Source organism: Rhodamnia argentea, chromosome 3 (assembly GCF_020921035.1).
Source record: "Rhodamnia argentea isolate NSW1041297 chromosome 3, ASM2092103v1, whole genome shotgun sequence".
In the NCBI taxonomy this organism is placed as follows: Eukaryota; Viridiplantae; Streptophyta; class Magnoliopsida; order Myrtales; family Myrtaceae; genus Rhodamnia; species Rhodamnia argentea.
Genome location: NC_063152.1, coordinates 7834233 through 7849102, shown reverse-complemented (window position 1 = coordinate 7849102; position 14870 = coordinate 7834233). Strand labels below are relative to the sequence as shown.

Below are 14870 nucleotides of genomic sequence, written 5' to 3'. Positions count from 1 at the left end.
TTTGAGATTGCTTAAGACTTTTTATTTTAGTTAGTGTCTGTGTCCACGAGGTTCATTTTCGTCTGCGCGAGTTGTCTTATTGCAAAGGTCTCTTCATCAAATGAAACAAGCTTATCGTCTAAATAGATCCTGTCTTTTAGTTGCTTGCTCGCCATCCGAGTACAAAACCTCCAACTTCAAAGCTCTTTTGGTGGCAAAATTCACGAAAAAACCCTGGAAGTGGATGATATCCATGGCCTAGAGCTTTCCCCACGCATGGAGTGATCCAAAGCAAATTCTGCGGCGGACGACCAAAATGCACAAAATGAAACCGATTTCCTCCTCCTAACTTTGAGACAAAGCGAAGAACCTCCGACGATTTCATCAATGCCTTTACCTGACAGCCTAGTTCGCAACGTCTCCCCTCCTCCTCGCTCATCGAAGACGCTATCGAGACCTATATGTCTTCTCCAAGTAGCGGCTATCCACCTGGATTGCCGCCACCGACCTACTTTTCTCCATTGGCTTCATCCACCAAGCAAAACCGTGGTGGATGTTACTTCAAGAGTCAATTCCATCATAAATTTCAAATTGATATGTTGTGGAACATTTATCTCGAAATATTTTTCTATTTCATAAAGAAATACCAAATCGGCACCCCATTTCACATTTACCTCAATTTAGGAGAACCAAAAGTCTGTTTTCTTCCCTTTGCTTTTTCCCTTTTTTCGATTTTTCTTTTCTTCTTCTTCCTTACGACAATTATTTTTTCTTTGAGTTTAATTTTGGTTCTCCAACTCTTTTTCCACAGTCGGCAATATATATATATATCTTTTTTCACATTGCCACTAAAATAGGGTAAGTATAAAAGGAGCATTAAAGGACAAGGGAAACTCGGGGAACGACCGCAGAAGCCCTAGAATTTTTAATCGATGCCGGAGACCTCCGTGCACGGCGCCTGCCACCGCGAATCCTCCGGCGACCGGCCGAATCGCACCAAACAAAGCCCACATCCTCCTCCTCCTTTGAAACGGAGCAGTATCCCTAGGGATTTTATCAGCCCCTTGCCGGACGCCGCGATCCACCGCATCTTCTCGTTTCTGCCCCTCCGAGACGCCGTCAAGACCAGCGTCCTCTCCAAGCGCTGGCGGTCCACTTGGACCACCACCACCGACCTTGTCTTCGATGGACAGATCGGTACCTTGGGCTTCCCGTCCCTCGTCGACAGCGTCCTGAGCCAGTGCACCTCGCCCACGGTGAAGAAATTCCACCTCACCGACTTCAGGTACGATGAGCCCGACCGCCCCAAGGTCGACCTATGGCTTCGCTTCGTGGCGGGACGCCCTGTGGAGGAGCTCCACCTGAGGCCGTCTTTCTTCTCGCCGGTAAAGTATGAACTGCCGCAGTTCTTGTATAGCTTGAGTTGGTTGGGGCGTCTGGAAGTCAGTTTGTGTTGTTTCTCATTGGGTGGGATTATTAGGTGGCCATGTCTTAAGACTTTGGTGATAGAATATTCAGAGTTCAGTGATGATATACTTGAGGGAATTTTCAGTGGAAGTCCTGTTTTAGAGTCCGTTCAGTTCCGCGGGTGCAAAGGAGTGAAGAACATTATAATAGATTCAACAAGCGTGAAAGAGTTGGTACTCAACGATCACTGGTTCTCTAATCCGGACAGAATTTGTGCCCCGCATTTGCAGTCACTGCGTGTATTAGGCAGATGGTATCATGATTCCATGTTCAGACTTGACGATGTATCTTCTTTGGTTGAAGCTGAGTTAGTTTTTTCCATTCGAATTCGAACTGGAACTCTTGTATCTGATAAAAAGAGGATGTGCTGCGACTTGGTGAAGGGATTTTTTGAGAAGCTGCACGGAGTACCTACAATCACCATTGGCGGTTGGTGCTTGCAGGTACGAGCTCATTATTTTTACATTTTATAAGTGTCTGTGATTAGCACCGTCTAGTCATGTTTGCTGCCCAGGTCGAGTGACCTCAGGTCTCTGTGGCATTCTCGGCATTATTGTGAATGCCTGCATAAATAGTTACTGGTAGTGTTTCAAATTATAATTTAAGAACATATAGCGAACCGTGCGAACCGCGGAGCTTCTTCCCTCTGTTTAATTTCCAATAAATGGATCTGGGATCACTCTGTTGAGGACAATGAATGCCATTAGATATTGTTAATTATTATGGATGCCTACTCAACACAACATTATTAGACGCTTGATTTTCGCAAAAAAAAAAAAAGATGCATAAATAGATCATTTGAAGGTGTGCCTTTTCAATTCATTAGATATTGTTAATTATTATGGATGCTACTCAACACAACATTATTAGACGCTTGATTTTCGCAAAAAAAAAAAAAAAAAAAGATGTATAAATAGATCATTTGAAGGTGTGCCTTTTCAATTCATTCTTTCAGTTTATATAGAAAAGTCATTTATCTGGAAATATGACAGAATAATGGATCTAGTCATCTTAGGCTGGCAGAACCAAATCATGGTCTCTTGTCACATTTTGCTGTTGTTCGATAATATATCTTACAGAGATTTCTCATATTATTTTAAAATGGCAATGGACAGATTCACTTGGAAACTTCTGTCAGTAACGAGGTTTGATGTCTCATGGAACTAACTAATAGAATTTTCAGATCATTCAAAGATCATTCAGATCATTCAAAGATCACAAGTTTTACATGAGAAGCATATGTAAATACTGTCGATTCGTAAAGAGATTCACTTTTTATTTCCGCTTGTGGTTTCCTATCGCTCTTTTCCCGGCTGGGAGACAGGATCAAAGGATAGATTGTCTGGATGGACCGTAATTTTGTTATTCTTTATTCATGTAATACAGGAAAAGAAATATTAATTATATTTTCTTTGTTGCTTGCTCGCTGCTTAGATTCTGTCCCTTTTGGAGTTGGAAGGACTGCCTTCTCCATTCTTCAAATGTCAGAACCTGATACTACATGGGCCAGTTAGTCAATGGGACCTTCCCGGGATAGCATACTTGCTAAAAAGTTCACAGTGCCTGGAAAAATTAGACATAGTCCTGACTGACCTCCCCCTTCAGGTTTGCTCCTTTGCTATGATATTTCAGTTCACTTCTTCTGCTGCCTTCTTTCTTGCAAGAATGTTTAAACAGTGATTTACAACTTTGGAAGCACAAAAAGATGATCAGTCTCAAACTCTGTATTTATTTTAGCAATTGAAAATTGCCCATAACTCTGTCAGTCAGCTCAACATTTGTACAGGGCAATATTAAGCTGTTGTTTTTCATGTCTTAAAGTAACCTGCATTGATGTACAGAAGGTTCTTTTGCTGCCATGTACATTAGGATATTGAACTAATATGAGCACCTCGAGAGGGATGATGTTATATGGTATGGACGAGTTTAAGAGATCCAATTGATCTGTACTGCATATAAAGTAAAACTAACTAGCATGTGCGGTGGACAAATGATGGTTGTTTGTTTGAAATTTTAGTTAGCAGATGAATTTTTTTCCCTTGTGGATCATCTTCTAATGTGAAGTAAGTTTCTTAAATGGGGTATCTTTGTGCAGCTTGACCTCTTTGAAGAATCTGCAGAACGTTTTAACTTTGACGAAGGAGATTTTTTACCATCACGGAAGGGGAACTTCGACTTTTTGGTAAAACATCTCAAGAGAGTTGAGATCATCGGTTTTGGAGCTAATAGTTTTGGGTCAAAACATCTGCTCGCGCTGATTAAGTTTCTTCTTGGGGAAGCACTTGTGCTGGAGAAGTTGATTATCAAGACTGAATTGCCCACATGCCACAGACAAAAATGCCTTGATGCTGCTGTTCTGTCGAAACTACTTGGCACGAGCCGAAACGTACTCAGATATCAAAGAGCTTCCAAAAATGCCGAGGTTATCTTTGATTATCCTTTCGAATAGGTGTCTCATAAAAGCATGCGAAAATCCCGGTTTTGGGTTGATCTCATGGCAAGGGTATGTTGCCCTGCACCCTACGCTGCTCATTCTTATTCACTCGCTTTTGACAGTAGAGTTACATGAACTGTGATATCAGGTTTTTAACATGTTCCTGATTTAAACTGGATCATTGCAAATATGAACCTCCTTAAGGAAGGAGGTTAACAGCAGCGAATTTTCAACATATGAAAGGGATGTTTTGGTTGAGAAATTGCTCAGCTTTCTCTGTCTGAAAATTTGTTTATAATTTGGTTGCGTTTGATTTCAAAGACTCAAACTTGGAGTACTTCTGTGCTACCCAAAAGAAGATAAAGTGGAATTTTAACATAACCCTTTTTGTGGTTTAGTTTGGTTTTTTCCCGGCAAGAAAGTTGTAATCGGAACTAATCAGTATTTCGGGATTCGATTTTTAATCATTAGTCTTTCCATTAGCTCCGGCAAGTTTTGTCGGATGTTCGGGTGAGATTGTTTTAATTAATAGTTGGGGGATATTAAAAGAATAGAAAAGGCTAAAAAATTGTGCATCCAAGTTGAATGTTTGAGGACTTAAATGCACGAAATGTGAGTTTTCGCACTCAAGCGCATTATTTGAACAGTTGTAGGACTTATTCAGTAATTTTAAGGAAAAAAATCTCATAAAAAATTATGAGGTTTACTAAATATTTTTAGGCCTATTATTAATGAACTCAACATGTAATTTGTCAAAACAAGGGAGTCTTTAGAGACCTAAAAGCGAGCATGCATGATCTAATGGGTGCCGGGTAGATTCGAGAATAAGAATCTAACATACACGATTGGTTATAGGGTAACCATTATAATATTTTAATTTAGACTCTGTTCGTTTCGCAAAAAATAAATAATTTAAAAAAGGTTTTTCTAAAAATAATCATTTTTATTGCTTGCAAAATGATAAATGGAAAATATTTCCATACGAAACTATTTTTTATTGATTAATTATTTCGAAAGATAAAAGTTATTATTTTTCAAGAAAATATTTTACAAATCATTCTTTTTTTAACGAAACATAGAGAGCCATCGTTTTAATTTAATGTTACGATTAGCTGGTGCATGATGCTCGGTAGATGAGCAACCATACTAGGATTTTAGAATACTCAATTAAGTGAAAATTAAATTATCAGATAACTTGATTATTAAACACAAATAATGAAGATGTTAAGTGCCATAATTAAATAATGTGAATTTTATTATACTGGGTAAATAATAATTTATTGCAAAAACTACTAATAGTTCATGATTTGTATTATTACACCCATTAAAAGTAATTTGATAGAATTTATATTAAAAGGTCGTAATAATTCTTGACTGACTTATAATCATCGGATATTGCATTATAGTTCTAATCTTACTTTTATGATTATAATTAGATGCGAGTAACTTGTAAGTTACATGTCAAATTTATAATTCGAAGAAACAACATTATAATATTCGGATTTAATCTTCACGTAGTTAAACTAGTTAAAAGAGTTTCAAGCTTGTTGATTTTATTCTTAGATTATCCTGCAAATCAAATAAAAAATATCTCTCCCGTATTCATTCTGAGTTTAATTTTATTTTCACAAAATCGTTATTGTTAATTCGATGTTATTTCATATCGCAAATCAAAGGGCGAGAGGTGTGCCCTTAACCTTTGTCTAACTCAAAAATAGTGAGGAGCATACCAAGCCAAAATTAAGAATCTTTTTATCCTAGGTGTCTAAGAAACACACATTTATAAGGGGATGAAAAAATAAAGAAAATATCGAATGAGTTAGTATATCACGTAAGTCGATTTCTTAATACATTTTTTTTCTCTCTACGCATAAGTTTAATTTTAGTCCTCCTCCCATCGAAATCTTGTAATTTGTTTTTGCAATCAGATTCATTATTTAGTCATGCTTGCATAAATACCTCAAAAGGGAAAAATTCCAATAAAAGAAAATTTTCAGCCTAAAAATGGAATAAGAATAAAAAAAATTGAAGGATAAGACAGTGTGTTTAAAAAAGGATAGTAAATCGGATCGAAGAGGAAAAAATATATATTCCAAATTGAGTCAATAACTAATTGATCTAATCAAATTGAGTTTTGCAGAAATTAGAATAAAGAGGGAAAGGGTAGAAAGAAAAAAGAAAAAGCAAAAACCTTAGAAAAGTCAGGGAACATCCGCGGAAACCTCAGAATTTCAAATCCATGGCGGGGACCAACGTCCACGGCGTCATCCACCGCAAATCCTCTGGCGACCGGCTGAGTCGCACAGAAGGAAACCGAGCTCCTCCTTTGAGGCCTAGGGATCTCATCAGCGCCTTGCCAGACGACGTGATCCGCCGCATCTTCTCGTTCCTGCCGCTCGAAGACGTCGTCAAGACCAGCGTCCTCTCCAAGCGGTGGCGGTCCACTTGGACCACCACCAACCACCTCGTTTTCCATGGTTTCCATGGACTCCGGCGCCGCAATCACGGCACCTACACCTTTGACTTCCCGTCCCTTGTTGACAGCGTCCTGATTCGGTGCACCTCGCCCTTGGTGAAGAGTTTCCACATCACCCACTTCAAGTACGACGAGGCCTGCCGCCCCAAGCTGGATCTCTGGCTCCGCTTCACGGAGGCGTGCTGCGTGGAGGATCTTCGCCTGCTTCTGATTACCGGGCTGCAGTTCTTGTATAAACTGCCGCCGTTCTTGTATTGCTTGAGCTGGTTGGTGCGCCTGGAAGTTGGTTTGTGCTGTTTTTCGTTGAGTACTACCATTAGGTGGCCTTGTCTTAAGGTCCTGTTGATTGAATATTCGGAGTTGAGTGATGATATCCTAGAGAGAATTGTCAGGGGAAGTCCTATTTTTGAGTCTCTCGAGTTACATTGGTGCAGGGGTGTGAAGAACATTATCATAGATTCGACGAGTGCGAAAGAGTTGGTGCTCATCGGCGACAGCTTCTCTAACACGGAGAAAATTTGGGCTCCACGTTTGCTGTCGTTGCGTGTATCAGGTCGTAATTCTTCCATGTTCAGACTCGACGATATATCTTCTTTGGTCGAAGCCAAGATAGATTTTGATGTGCCTGGTGACATGATGATGTGCTGTGATTTGCTAACGAAACTTCTTGAGAAGCTACGCGAAGTTCCTAAGATCACCATTGGCGGTTGGTGTTTGCAGGTACCAGCTCGGTATTTTTAACCTTTATAAGATGTGCTCGTGTTGAATGATGTCCGTGATTAGTCTTACTGATGCCGAAACGCAAACGGAAATTGGCTAAACAGGAGAATTGGAATTGATAATGAGGAACAATATGTTCTCTCAGATACGATTATCAAATCGATAGAATAATATCAAAAGTCTGCCGTCTTCGAAACCCTAAAACACCATTTTATATGGTGTTAACCCTAATTACATTAAGGAACATAAAATTACGAAAACGCCACTGAAACTATAAAAAACGTTCAAAAACCCACGAAGATGACTTTGAAACGCTAAAAAAAAAAGGCCATTCGTCACGGCATATCCGTGTATTTCGATCAACAGCCCATTTCCATACAGCAGATCAAATTTCAGCTCATTCCGAGTTCGCAAGCCCTAAGTGCATCATCCTCCCCTACTAGGAAAAGATTCGCCCTCGAATCCGCTTCGTCTTCATCAATATCAATCTCCTCGGGTTCCTCCTCGTATGCATGGTAAGGTGACAAATCTGCTACATTAAAAGTCCCGGATACATTATACCCACCTGGCGGTTCAATCTTATAAGCATTGTCATTAATTTGCTCAAGAACTTTGAATGGTCCATCAGCTCTAGGTTGCAATTTGCCAAACCTATTAGCCGGAAAACGCTCTTTTCTGAGATGAATCCATACTAGATCACCCGTTTTGAAGATGACTCTCTTCCTGCGTCGATCCACCTGCTGCTTATACTTCATGTTTTGCTTGTTGATCTGATTATGAATCTGCGAATGCAGCTCTTTGATCTTTTTTGCATGTTCATCTGCGTCCGAACCGAACCGCTTGTGAACTGGCAATGGCGTGAGATCCATAGGAGTAATTGGATTCCGACCATAGACTATCTCGAAAGGACTCTTACTTGTAGTGCGATTACGTGATCCGTTGTAAGCAAACTCCGCCCGAGGTAACACCAAGTCCCATTGCCACGGACTATCCCCAACCAAACTGCGCGATGGGTTCCCCAAGCTTCGATTTACAACTTCGGTCCGCCCATCGATCCGGGGATGGTGAGAGGAACTAAATTGCAATTTGGTTCCCATGTGCCTCCAAAGAGTGCGCCAAAAATGACTCACAAACTTCACGTCACGATCGGAAGTTATGGATTTGGGAATTCCATGTAACTTAACAACCTCCTGCAAAAACAATCGAGCAACTTGTGAAGCATCAAATGTTTTGTTACGAGGAATAAAGTGCGCCATCTTCGAAAATCTATCGACAACCACCATTATGGAATCTTTGTTCCACTGTGTTCGTGGCAATCCCAAAACGAAGTTAAGGCCGACATCCTCCCATGGCGCAACCGGGACGGGTAGAGGCATATATAAACCAGCATTGGTACTTCTGGTTTTTGCCAAATGACATATTCTGCATCTCTCTACAAATCGAGTCACATCACGCTCCATACGGGGCTTATCCACCCCAAAGTGCCCAGCTAGGCCTCCCGCATGATTCTCGGTAATAATGGATTCCCTCAAAGAACACCGAGGGATACATAGCCTGTTGCCTTTGAAGAGAAAACCCTCCTCAATCAAAAGCTGTTGAAAAGGTCTTGTTCTGCACTTCATCCAAATATCTCCAAAATAGGGATCATCTACATACAAATCCTTAAATGAGTCGAAGCCCAGAACTCTCACCTGCATTGTAGACAACAAAGAATGTCTTACGCTCAATGCATCTGCTACCTTATTCAGCGCTCCCGCTTTATGTTTAATGGCAAAACCGAAAACCTGAAGAAACTCCACCCACTTTGCATGCCTAGCATTCGGTTTATGCTGCCCATTGATGTACTTCAAGGCCTCATGATCGAATACGAGAATGAATTCCTTCGAAATAAGGTGGTGCCTCCAATGCTCCAAGCTCCTCACTATAGCGTAAAATTCTTTGTCATAAGTTGAATACCTTCTCTTCGCATCGTTCAACTTCTCACTGAAGAACGCCACAGGTTTATTCTTACGGCTCAGGACACCCCCAACACCAACGCCCGAGGCATCACAATGCACCTCAAAAACCTCGGTAAAATCTGGAAGCACTAAAACTGGAGCTTCGATCACCCTTTTCTTTAATAACTGAAATGCAGCATCTGCCTCTTTGGTCCACACAAATCTGCCTCCCTTCGGACAATCCGTAAGAGGGGCAATAATGGTGCTGAAATCCCGAATAAACCTCCGATAAAAGGACGCTAACCGGTGAAAGCTGCGTACCTCATGAATATTTTTTGGAGTCTCCCAAGTCGTAATGGCCTCGATCTTAACTGGATCCATCTGTATGCCTTCTTTCGATATAATATAACCCAAAAAAGTCACTTCATCGGCTAAAAAGTGACACTTCTTGGTATTGGCATACAATTTTTGCTCTCTCAAGACCTCAAATACTTTTCTCAAGTGCTGCAAGTGTTGCTCAATTGAAGCACTATTAACCAAAATATCATCAAAATAAATGACAATGAATTGGCCAATAAAAGGATGAAAAACCTGATTCATCGGCCTCATGAAAGTGCTCGGCGCGTTAGACAAACCGAAAGGCATCACCATCCACTCATACGGACCATCTCTAGTCTTAAATGCCGTTTTCCACTCATCCCCGTGTCGCATCCTAATCTGATGATATCCACTTCTCAAGTCTATCTTCGAAAAGATAGTCACCCCATGCAACCGATCAATCAAATCATCAAACCGAGGGATAGGAAATCGATACTTGATTGTGATTTTGTTAACAACTCTGCTATCTATGCACATTCTCCACGACCCATCTTTCTTAGGAACCAATAAAGCCGGCCTTGCACAAGGACTCATGCTCTCTCGGACTGCTCCTTTCTCTAACAACTCTTGCACTTGCCTCTGCAGTTCCTCATGTTCCTTAGGACTCATCCTGTAAGCTGCTTTATTAGGAATAACAGCTCCCGGAATGAAATCAATACAATGCTGAATATCTCTCATGGGCGGTAACCCGGGTGGCATCTCTCTCGGCACGACATCAGCAAACTCCTCAAGCAAAGGTAGAACTTGAATGAGAATTTCAGGACTATCAAAATTCTGCTCCATCATCACAAGGGCAAAAAGTTCAGGTGCGTCCACTGCCTCTTCCCGGAACTCTGACCTGGACAGCAAATTATTCTTCACCTCCTTTCTCAAATCTGAAGGACCTAGGGTAATAGTCCGACCATCCTTCTTGAAGGTGTAGGTATTCCCGAAGCCGTCATGCTGTGTCTTCCTGTCGAACCGCCATGGTCTTCCCAACAGAATATGACAAGCGTCCATCGGGACTACATCACACCACATCTCATCAGAATACCTTTTCCCAATCGAAAATTGCACAAGACACCTCTTGCTCACCTTTACCTCATTCCCTTTCCTAAGCCACGACGGCTTGTATGGTTGAGGGTGATCTTCCGTTTTCAGCCCCAACTTCTCCACCATGGTAGTGGACACCACATTTTCGCAACTCCCTCCATCTATTATCATGCTACATACTTTTCCCCCACTAGTGCACTTGGTATGAAAGATATTATGCCTAAGCCACAATTCATCTTCCGCCACAACAGCATTCAAAATTCTTCTAACAACTAGTGACTCACCGGAATCAGCATAGATAATGTCATCCCGATCTAGATCCGCATCCTCTTGTCCTTCATCAGCTTCGTCATAAACTGGATCTTCATCAACAGTTGGATTATCAACCAGTGTCACAATCCGTCGGTTCGGACAATCGGCAGCAAAATGCCCGAGTCCCCGGCACTTGAAACATCGCTTGGCTGTAGCTCCTCCCTTGTTAATTCCAACACTACTCTGCCCTTCCTTGGATGCGGGTTTAGAACTCGCACCCTTAACTACGGTTGGTGTCGAATTGGTCGAAGAAATCCCCGCTTTTCCTCGGGATTCTTTGCACGACCACCGATTCTGGAGTTTGGAACTGCTGTCCTTCCTTTTACACCGACCTTCCACCTTCAAGGCCAATCTGCACACATCCTCATAGGTCAAATACTGTTGTAACTGGACAATATCAGAAATTTCATACCGCAGCCCTGCCAAATATCGAGCAATTGTTTGCTCGTCTTCCTCAACCACATCACAACGCATCCGCAATCGATCGAACTCCTCGGTATCTTGCTCGATTGTTAAATCTCGCTGCTTAACATTGTGATACTCAATAAACGCCTCCCGCCTATAATGAGTAGGTAAAAAAAATTTTGCAACAATTTCTTCATCTTATCCCAGCGATTCACTTTTGATTTCCCCTCTCTAGCTCGCTGCCTTTTCACATGCTCCCACCATATCGAGGCATGCTTTCGTAGCCTAATAGCCACTAATTTTACTTTCTGCTCTTCGATCGGATCCTTAATATCAAAGATCCTCTCTACGTTATGTAACCAATCAATAAACTCATCGGGATGAGCCTTACCTTGAAACTCGGGAATCTCGATCTTCATCCCGAAATTACGAGAAGAGGGATGATTTCCAAGTCGTACTCCTCGATTCCGTCCCTAGTTTAGAACCCCGAAAGGGTTGACATCCTCCTCTTCATCATCGGATTGATCCTCGGATTCCGTTCCTTCTTCGGATTGAACGTCCAATCTCGCCTCCGCAAGTTGTCGCTCCAAATCCTGGATTCGCCTTCTCTGTTCTTCAATCTCTACGTCTCGTTGGTCTCTTAGACGCGGTTGTTCATTTGCTTCAGGAACGATTCCACGTCCCCGACCACCACGAGCCCGCCGTCCACGACCACCACGATTCCGTTCAGCCATTGGTCCAAGGCAACCCGTGCTCTGATACCAATTGATGCCGAAACGCAAACGGAAATTGGCTAAATAGGAGAATTGGAATTGATAATGAGGAACAATATGTTCTCTCAGATACGATTATCAAATCGATAGAATAATATCAAAAGTCTGCCGTCTTCGAAACTCTAAAACACCCTTTTATATGGTGTTAACCCTAATTACATTAAGGAACATAAAATTACGAAAACGCCACTGAAACTATAAAAAACGTTCAAAAACCCACGAAGATGACTTTGAAACGCTAAAAAAAAAAGGCCATTCGTCACGGCATATCCGTGTATTTCGATCAACAGCCCATTTCCATACAGCAGATCAAATTTTAGCTCATTCCGAGTTCGCAAGCCCTAAGTGCATCACTTACTCTCTCATCACACTAGGCTGCTGTTCCATAATACTCTTACAGAATAGTATTCTCAGAATATTTTACAGAGGCAATGGATGGATTTTCTTGGAAACTTCAATCAATAACGTGGTTTGCTGTCTCATGTGAGAACTACTAGAATTGTCAGATCCTTCAAGTGTCACAAGTTTTATGTAAATAGTCTTGATTCCTAAAGAGATTCATATGTTCATTTCTCCTTTAGTATCCTTATAGGTCTTTTTCCGATTGAGAGACAGGGTCAAAGGATGTTTTGTTATTCTTTGTTCAAGTTAAACAGGAAAATAAATACTAATTGATTTTTCTATTTTGCTTGCTTGATGTGCTTAGATTCTGTCTGTGTTGGAGTTGAAAGGAGTGCTATCTCCATTGTCAAATTGTCAGAATCTGATACTACGCGCACGAGTTTGTCAATGGGACCTTCCTGGCATAGCGTACATGCTACAAAGTTCCCAGTGCCTGGAAAAATTAGTTATACATCTGACTGGCCTCTCCCTATTGAAAGTATGTTCCCTCAATATGATATTTTCAGTTCGCTTCTTGTTATAACTTCCTCTACGCATGAATGTTTAAATAGTGAGTTAAAACTTTAGAAGCACATAAAGACCGATCTCGAACCCTTACTTATTCCAACAACCGAAATTTGAAAGTAACTTAGTCAGCATACTCTACATTTGTGCAGGGCCACCTTAGGCTGTTTTAGGTCATGTCCTAAAGTAACTGCAGTGTCTTGACCAAAAAAAAAAAGAGAAGTAACTGCAGTGTCATACTGGAGGTTCTTTTGCTGCCATGCAGCATTAGGATCTTGAACTAATAGATTAGCGATGAGTACCCAGAAAGAGAAGATGTTTCATTAGCGATGAGTACCTAGAAAGAGAAGATGTTTCATTGTGTAGACATATTTAAGAGTTCAAATTCATTAATACTCGATATGAACTAGAACTATCATCTTAGATGGACTAATGAAAGTTGCTTTTTTTTTCACATTTTAGTGAGGCTTTTTTTTCGTGGATCCGCATCAAATTTGAAGTAAGTTTCTTAAATGGTTAACTATGTGCAGTTTGGGGTTGACAAAGAATTTGAAGCACGTTTTAACTTTGACGAAGAAGATCTTTTGCGTTCACGGAAGGGAAACTTTCAATGTTTGGCAAAACATCTCAAGAGAGTGGAGATCATCGGTTTTGCTAATAGTTTTGGGTCGAAACATCTGCTGGCCCTGATTAAGTTTCTTATTGGTGATACACTTGGGCTGGAGAAGACGATTATCAAGGCTGATTTGCATGCGCAACATGGACAAAAACGTCTAGAGACAGCTGATCTTTTCAAAGTACTTAGTGTGAGCCGAAATGTGCTCAGCTATCGAAGAGCTTCCCAAAATGCTGAAGTTATCTTTAAATTTCCTTGTAAATAGGGGTCCTTTTAAAAGCATATGAAGATTCGAATTTCTAAACTTTTTTTTTGTTTTTTGGTCGGGGGGGTTTCTAAACTTGAAGGAGCCTTACACTGCTCATTCTTATTCACTCTCTTTTGACAGTAAACATGCACCTAAGTTACACTTCTTTCAAGTTTAGCTTAGTTTAGTTGTAAATATGAAACTCTTGAGGAAAGATTTTAATAGTAGTGTTTTAGATAATGGACATATGAAAGGGTGTTTTGGATAAGATATTTCTCATATTTCTCTTCTTTTTCAAGCGAAATAGAAAATTTAGGGGTGTATCATTTATGTGCACTCTTGGAAGATTAAGGTTATACATTTTGGAAATATTAATGTGGCAAAGACATTTTGACAATTTGATTTCGAAGATCACTTTGAAGTACTTTGCTGACCAAAAGAAGACAAACTCGAAATTTGAACATAAACATTTTTGTGGTTAGTTTCAGCTGAGCTTTTTCGAAAAAAAAAAAAAACTGCGAGATCAAACCATGGTACATGTTTTATAATTTGATTTCGAAGACAACTTTGAAGTACTTTGCTGCCCAAAAGAAGATAAACTTGAATTTTTTTTTTGGGTAAAAAAACTCAAATATTTAACATAACCATTTTTGTTGCTAATTTCGGTTCAGCTTTTTGAAAATCAAAACAGTGTGCGAGATTATTCCCTGGAACATTTTTTAATTTTTATTATCCATCATCAAATTTTGAAATAGCTTAGATTTTATAATCTAGTTCAGCTGGAATTTTTACTATATATAATTATGTATCTATGAGGTACATTTTCTCTATGAGAATACTAATTTACTGTTTGAGCTGTGCCATGTTTGTGTGAATTTGTAAGTTCAAAGAATCAGCAACAAAGAGCACATTAAACGAATCGAAGGTTTTACCAATCAGTTTCGGTTTGATACGAAACATAAATTGCTTCGACTTGCATACAATTGGGGTCAAATAATGGGAATACAGATTTGTTCCAATCGACATTCATTAAGCCAAATCAAGCTGCATAATGTTTGCCCCTACTCTCTTGCTCAAATAGAGGGACCCTTGAACCATTATACGTTTCTACAAGGTATAAAAACTACCTTTGCTGTTTATTGCAAAGGTCTTCATAAAATGAAACAAACATATCGTACAATGGTCCTT

General features: G+C 40.3%; 2 protein-coding genes across 2 annotated transcripts; both read left to right on the top strand.

The window, feature by feature from the left end:
- The first annotated feature begins 911 nt into the window (after positions 1–911).
- Positions 912–3957, top strand: LOC125314358 (F-box protein At5g03100-like). The gene is made up of 3 exons (XM_048276481.1): positions 912–1889; positions 2881–3051; positions 3542–3957. Exons 1-3 carry the CDS (start codon positions 912–914, stop codon positions 3893–3895), a joined length of 1503 nt encoding a protein of 500 aa, XP_048132438.1. The 3' UTR covers positions 3896–3957.
- A 2162-nt stretch (positions 3958–6119) lies between these two features.
- LOC125314362 (putative F-box/LRR-repeat protein At3g18150) lies at positions 6120–13723 on the top strand. The gene is made up of 3 exons (XM_048276485.1): positions 6120–7076; positions 12620–12793; positions 13350–13723. The coding sequence occupies exons 1-3, from the start codon at positions 6120–6122 to the stop codon at positions 13698–13700; spliced, it is 1482 nt and encodes a 493-aa protein (XP_048132442.1). The 3' UTR covers positions 13701–13723.
- Positions 13724–14870: the final 1147 nt, after the last annotated feature.

What these genes read in the sequence shown, in the direction of transcription:
- LOC125314358 (XM_048276481.1), top strand. Translation starts at nt 912, where the DNA reads ATGCCGGAGACCTCCGTGCACGGCGCCTGCCACCGCGAATCCTCCGGC. An exon ending in TTGGCGGTTGGTGCTTGCAG is followed by an intron (nt 1,890 to 2,880) that starts GTACGAGCTCAT and finishes CTCGCTGCTTAG; the next exon opens with ATTCTGTCCCTTTTGGAGTT. An exon ending in TGACTGACCTCCCCCTTCAG is followed by an intron (nt 3,052 to 3,541) that starts GTTTGCTCCTTT and finishes ATCTTTGTGCAG; the next exon opens with CTTGACCTCTTTGAAGAATC.
- LOC125314362 (XM_048276485.1), top strand. Translation starts at nt 6,120, where the DNA reads ATGGCGGGGACCAACGTCCACGGCGTCATCCACCGCAAATCCTCTGGC. An exon ending in TTGGCGGTTGGTGTTTGCAG is followed by an intron (nt 7,077 to 12,619) that starts GTACCAGCTCGG and finishes TGATGTGCTTAG; the next exon opens with ATTCTGTCTGTGTTGGAGTT. An exon ending in CTGGCCTCTCCCTATTGAAA is followed by an intron (nt 12,794 to 13,349) that starts GTATGTTCCCTC and finishes AACTATGTGCAG; the next exon opens with TTTGGGGTTGACAAAGAATT.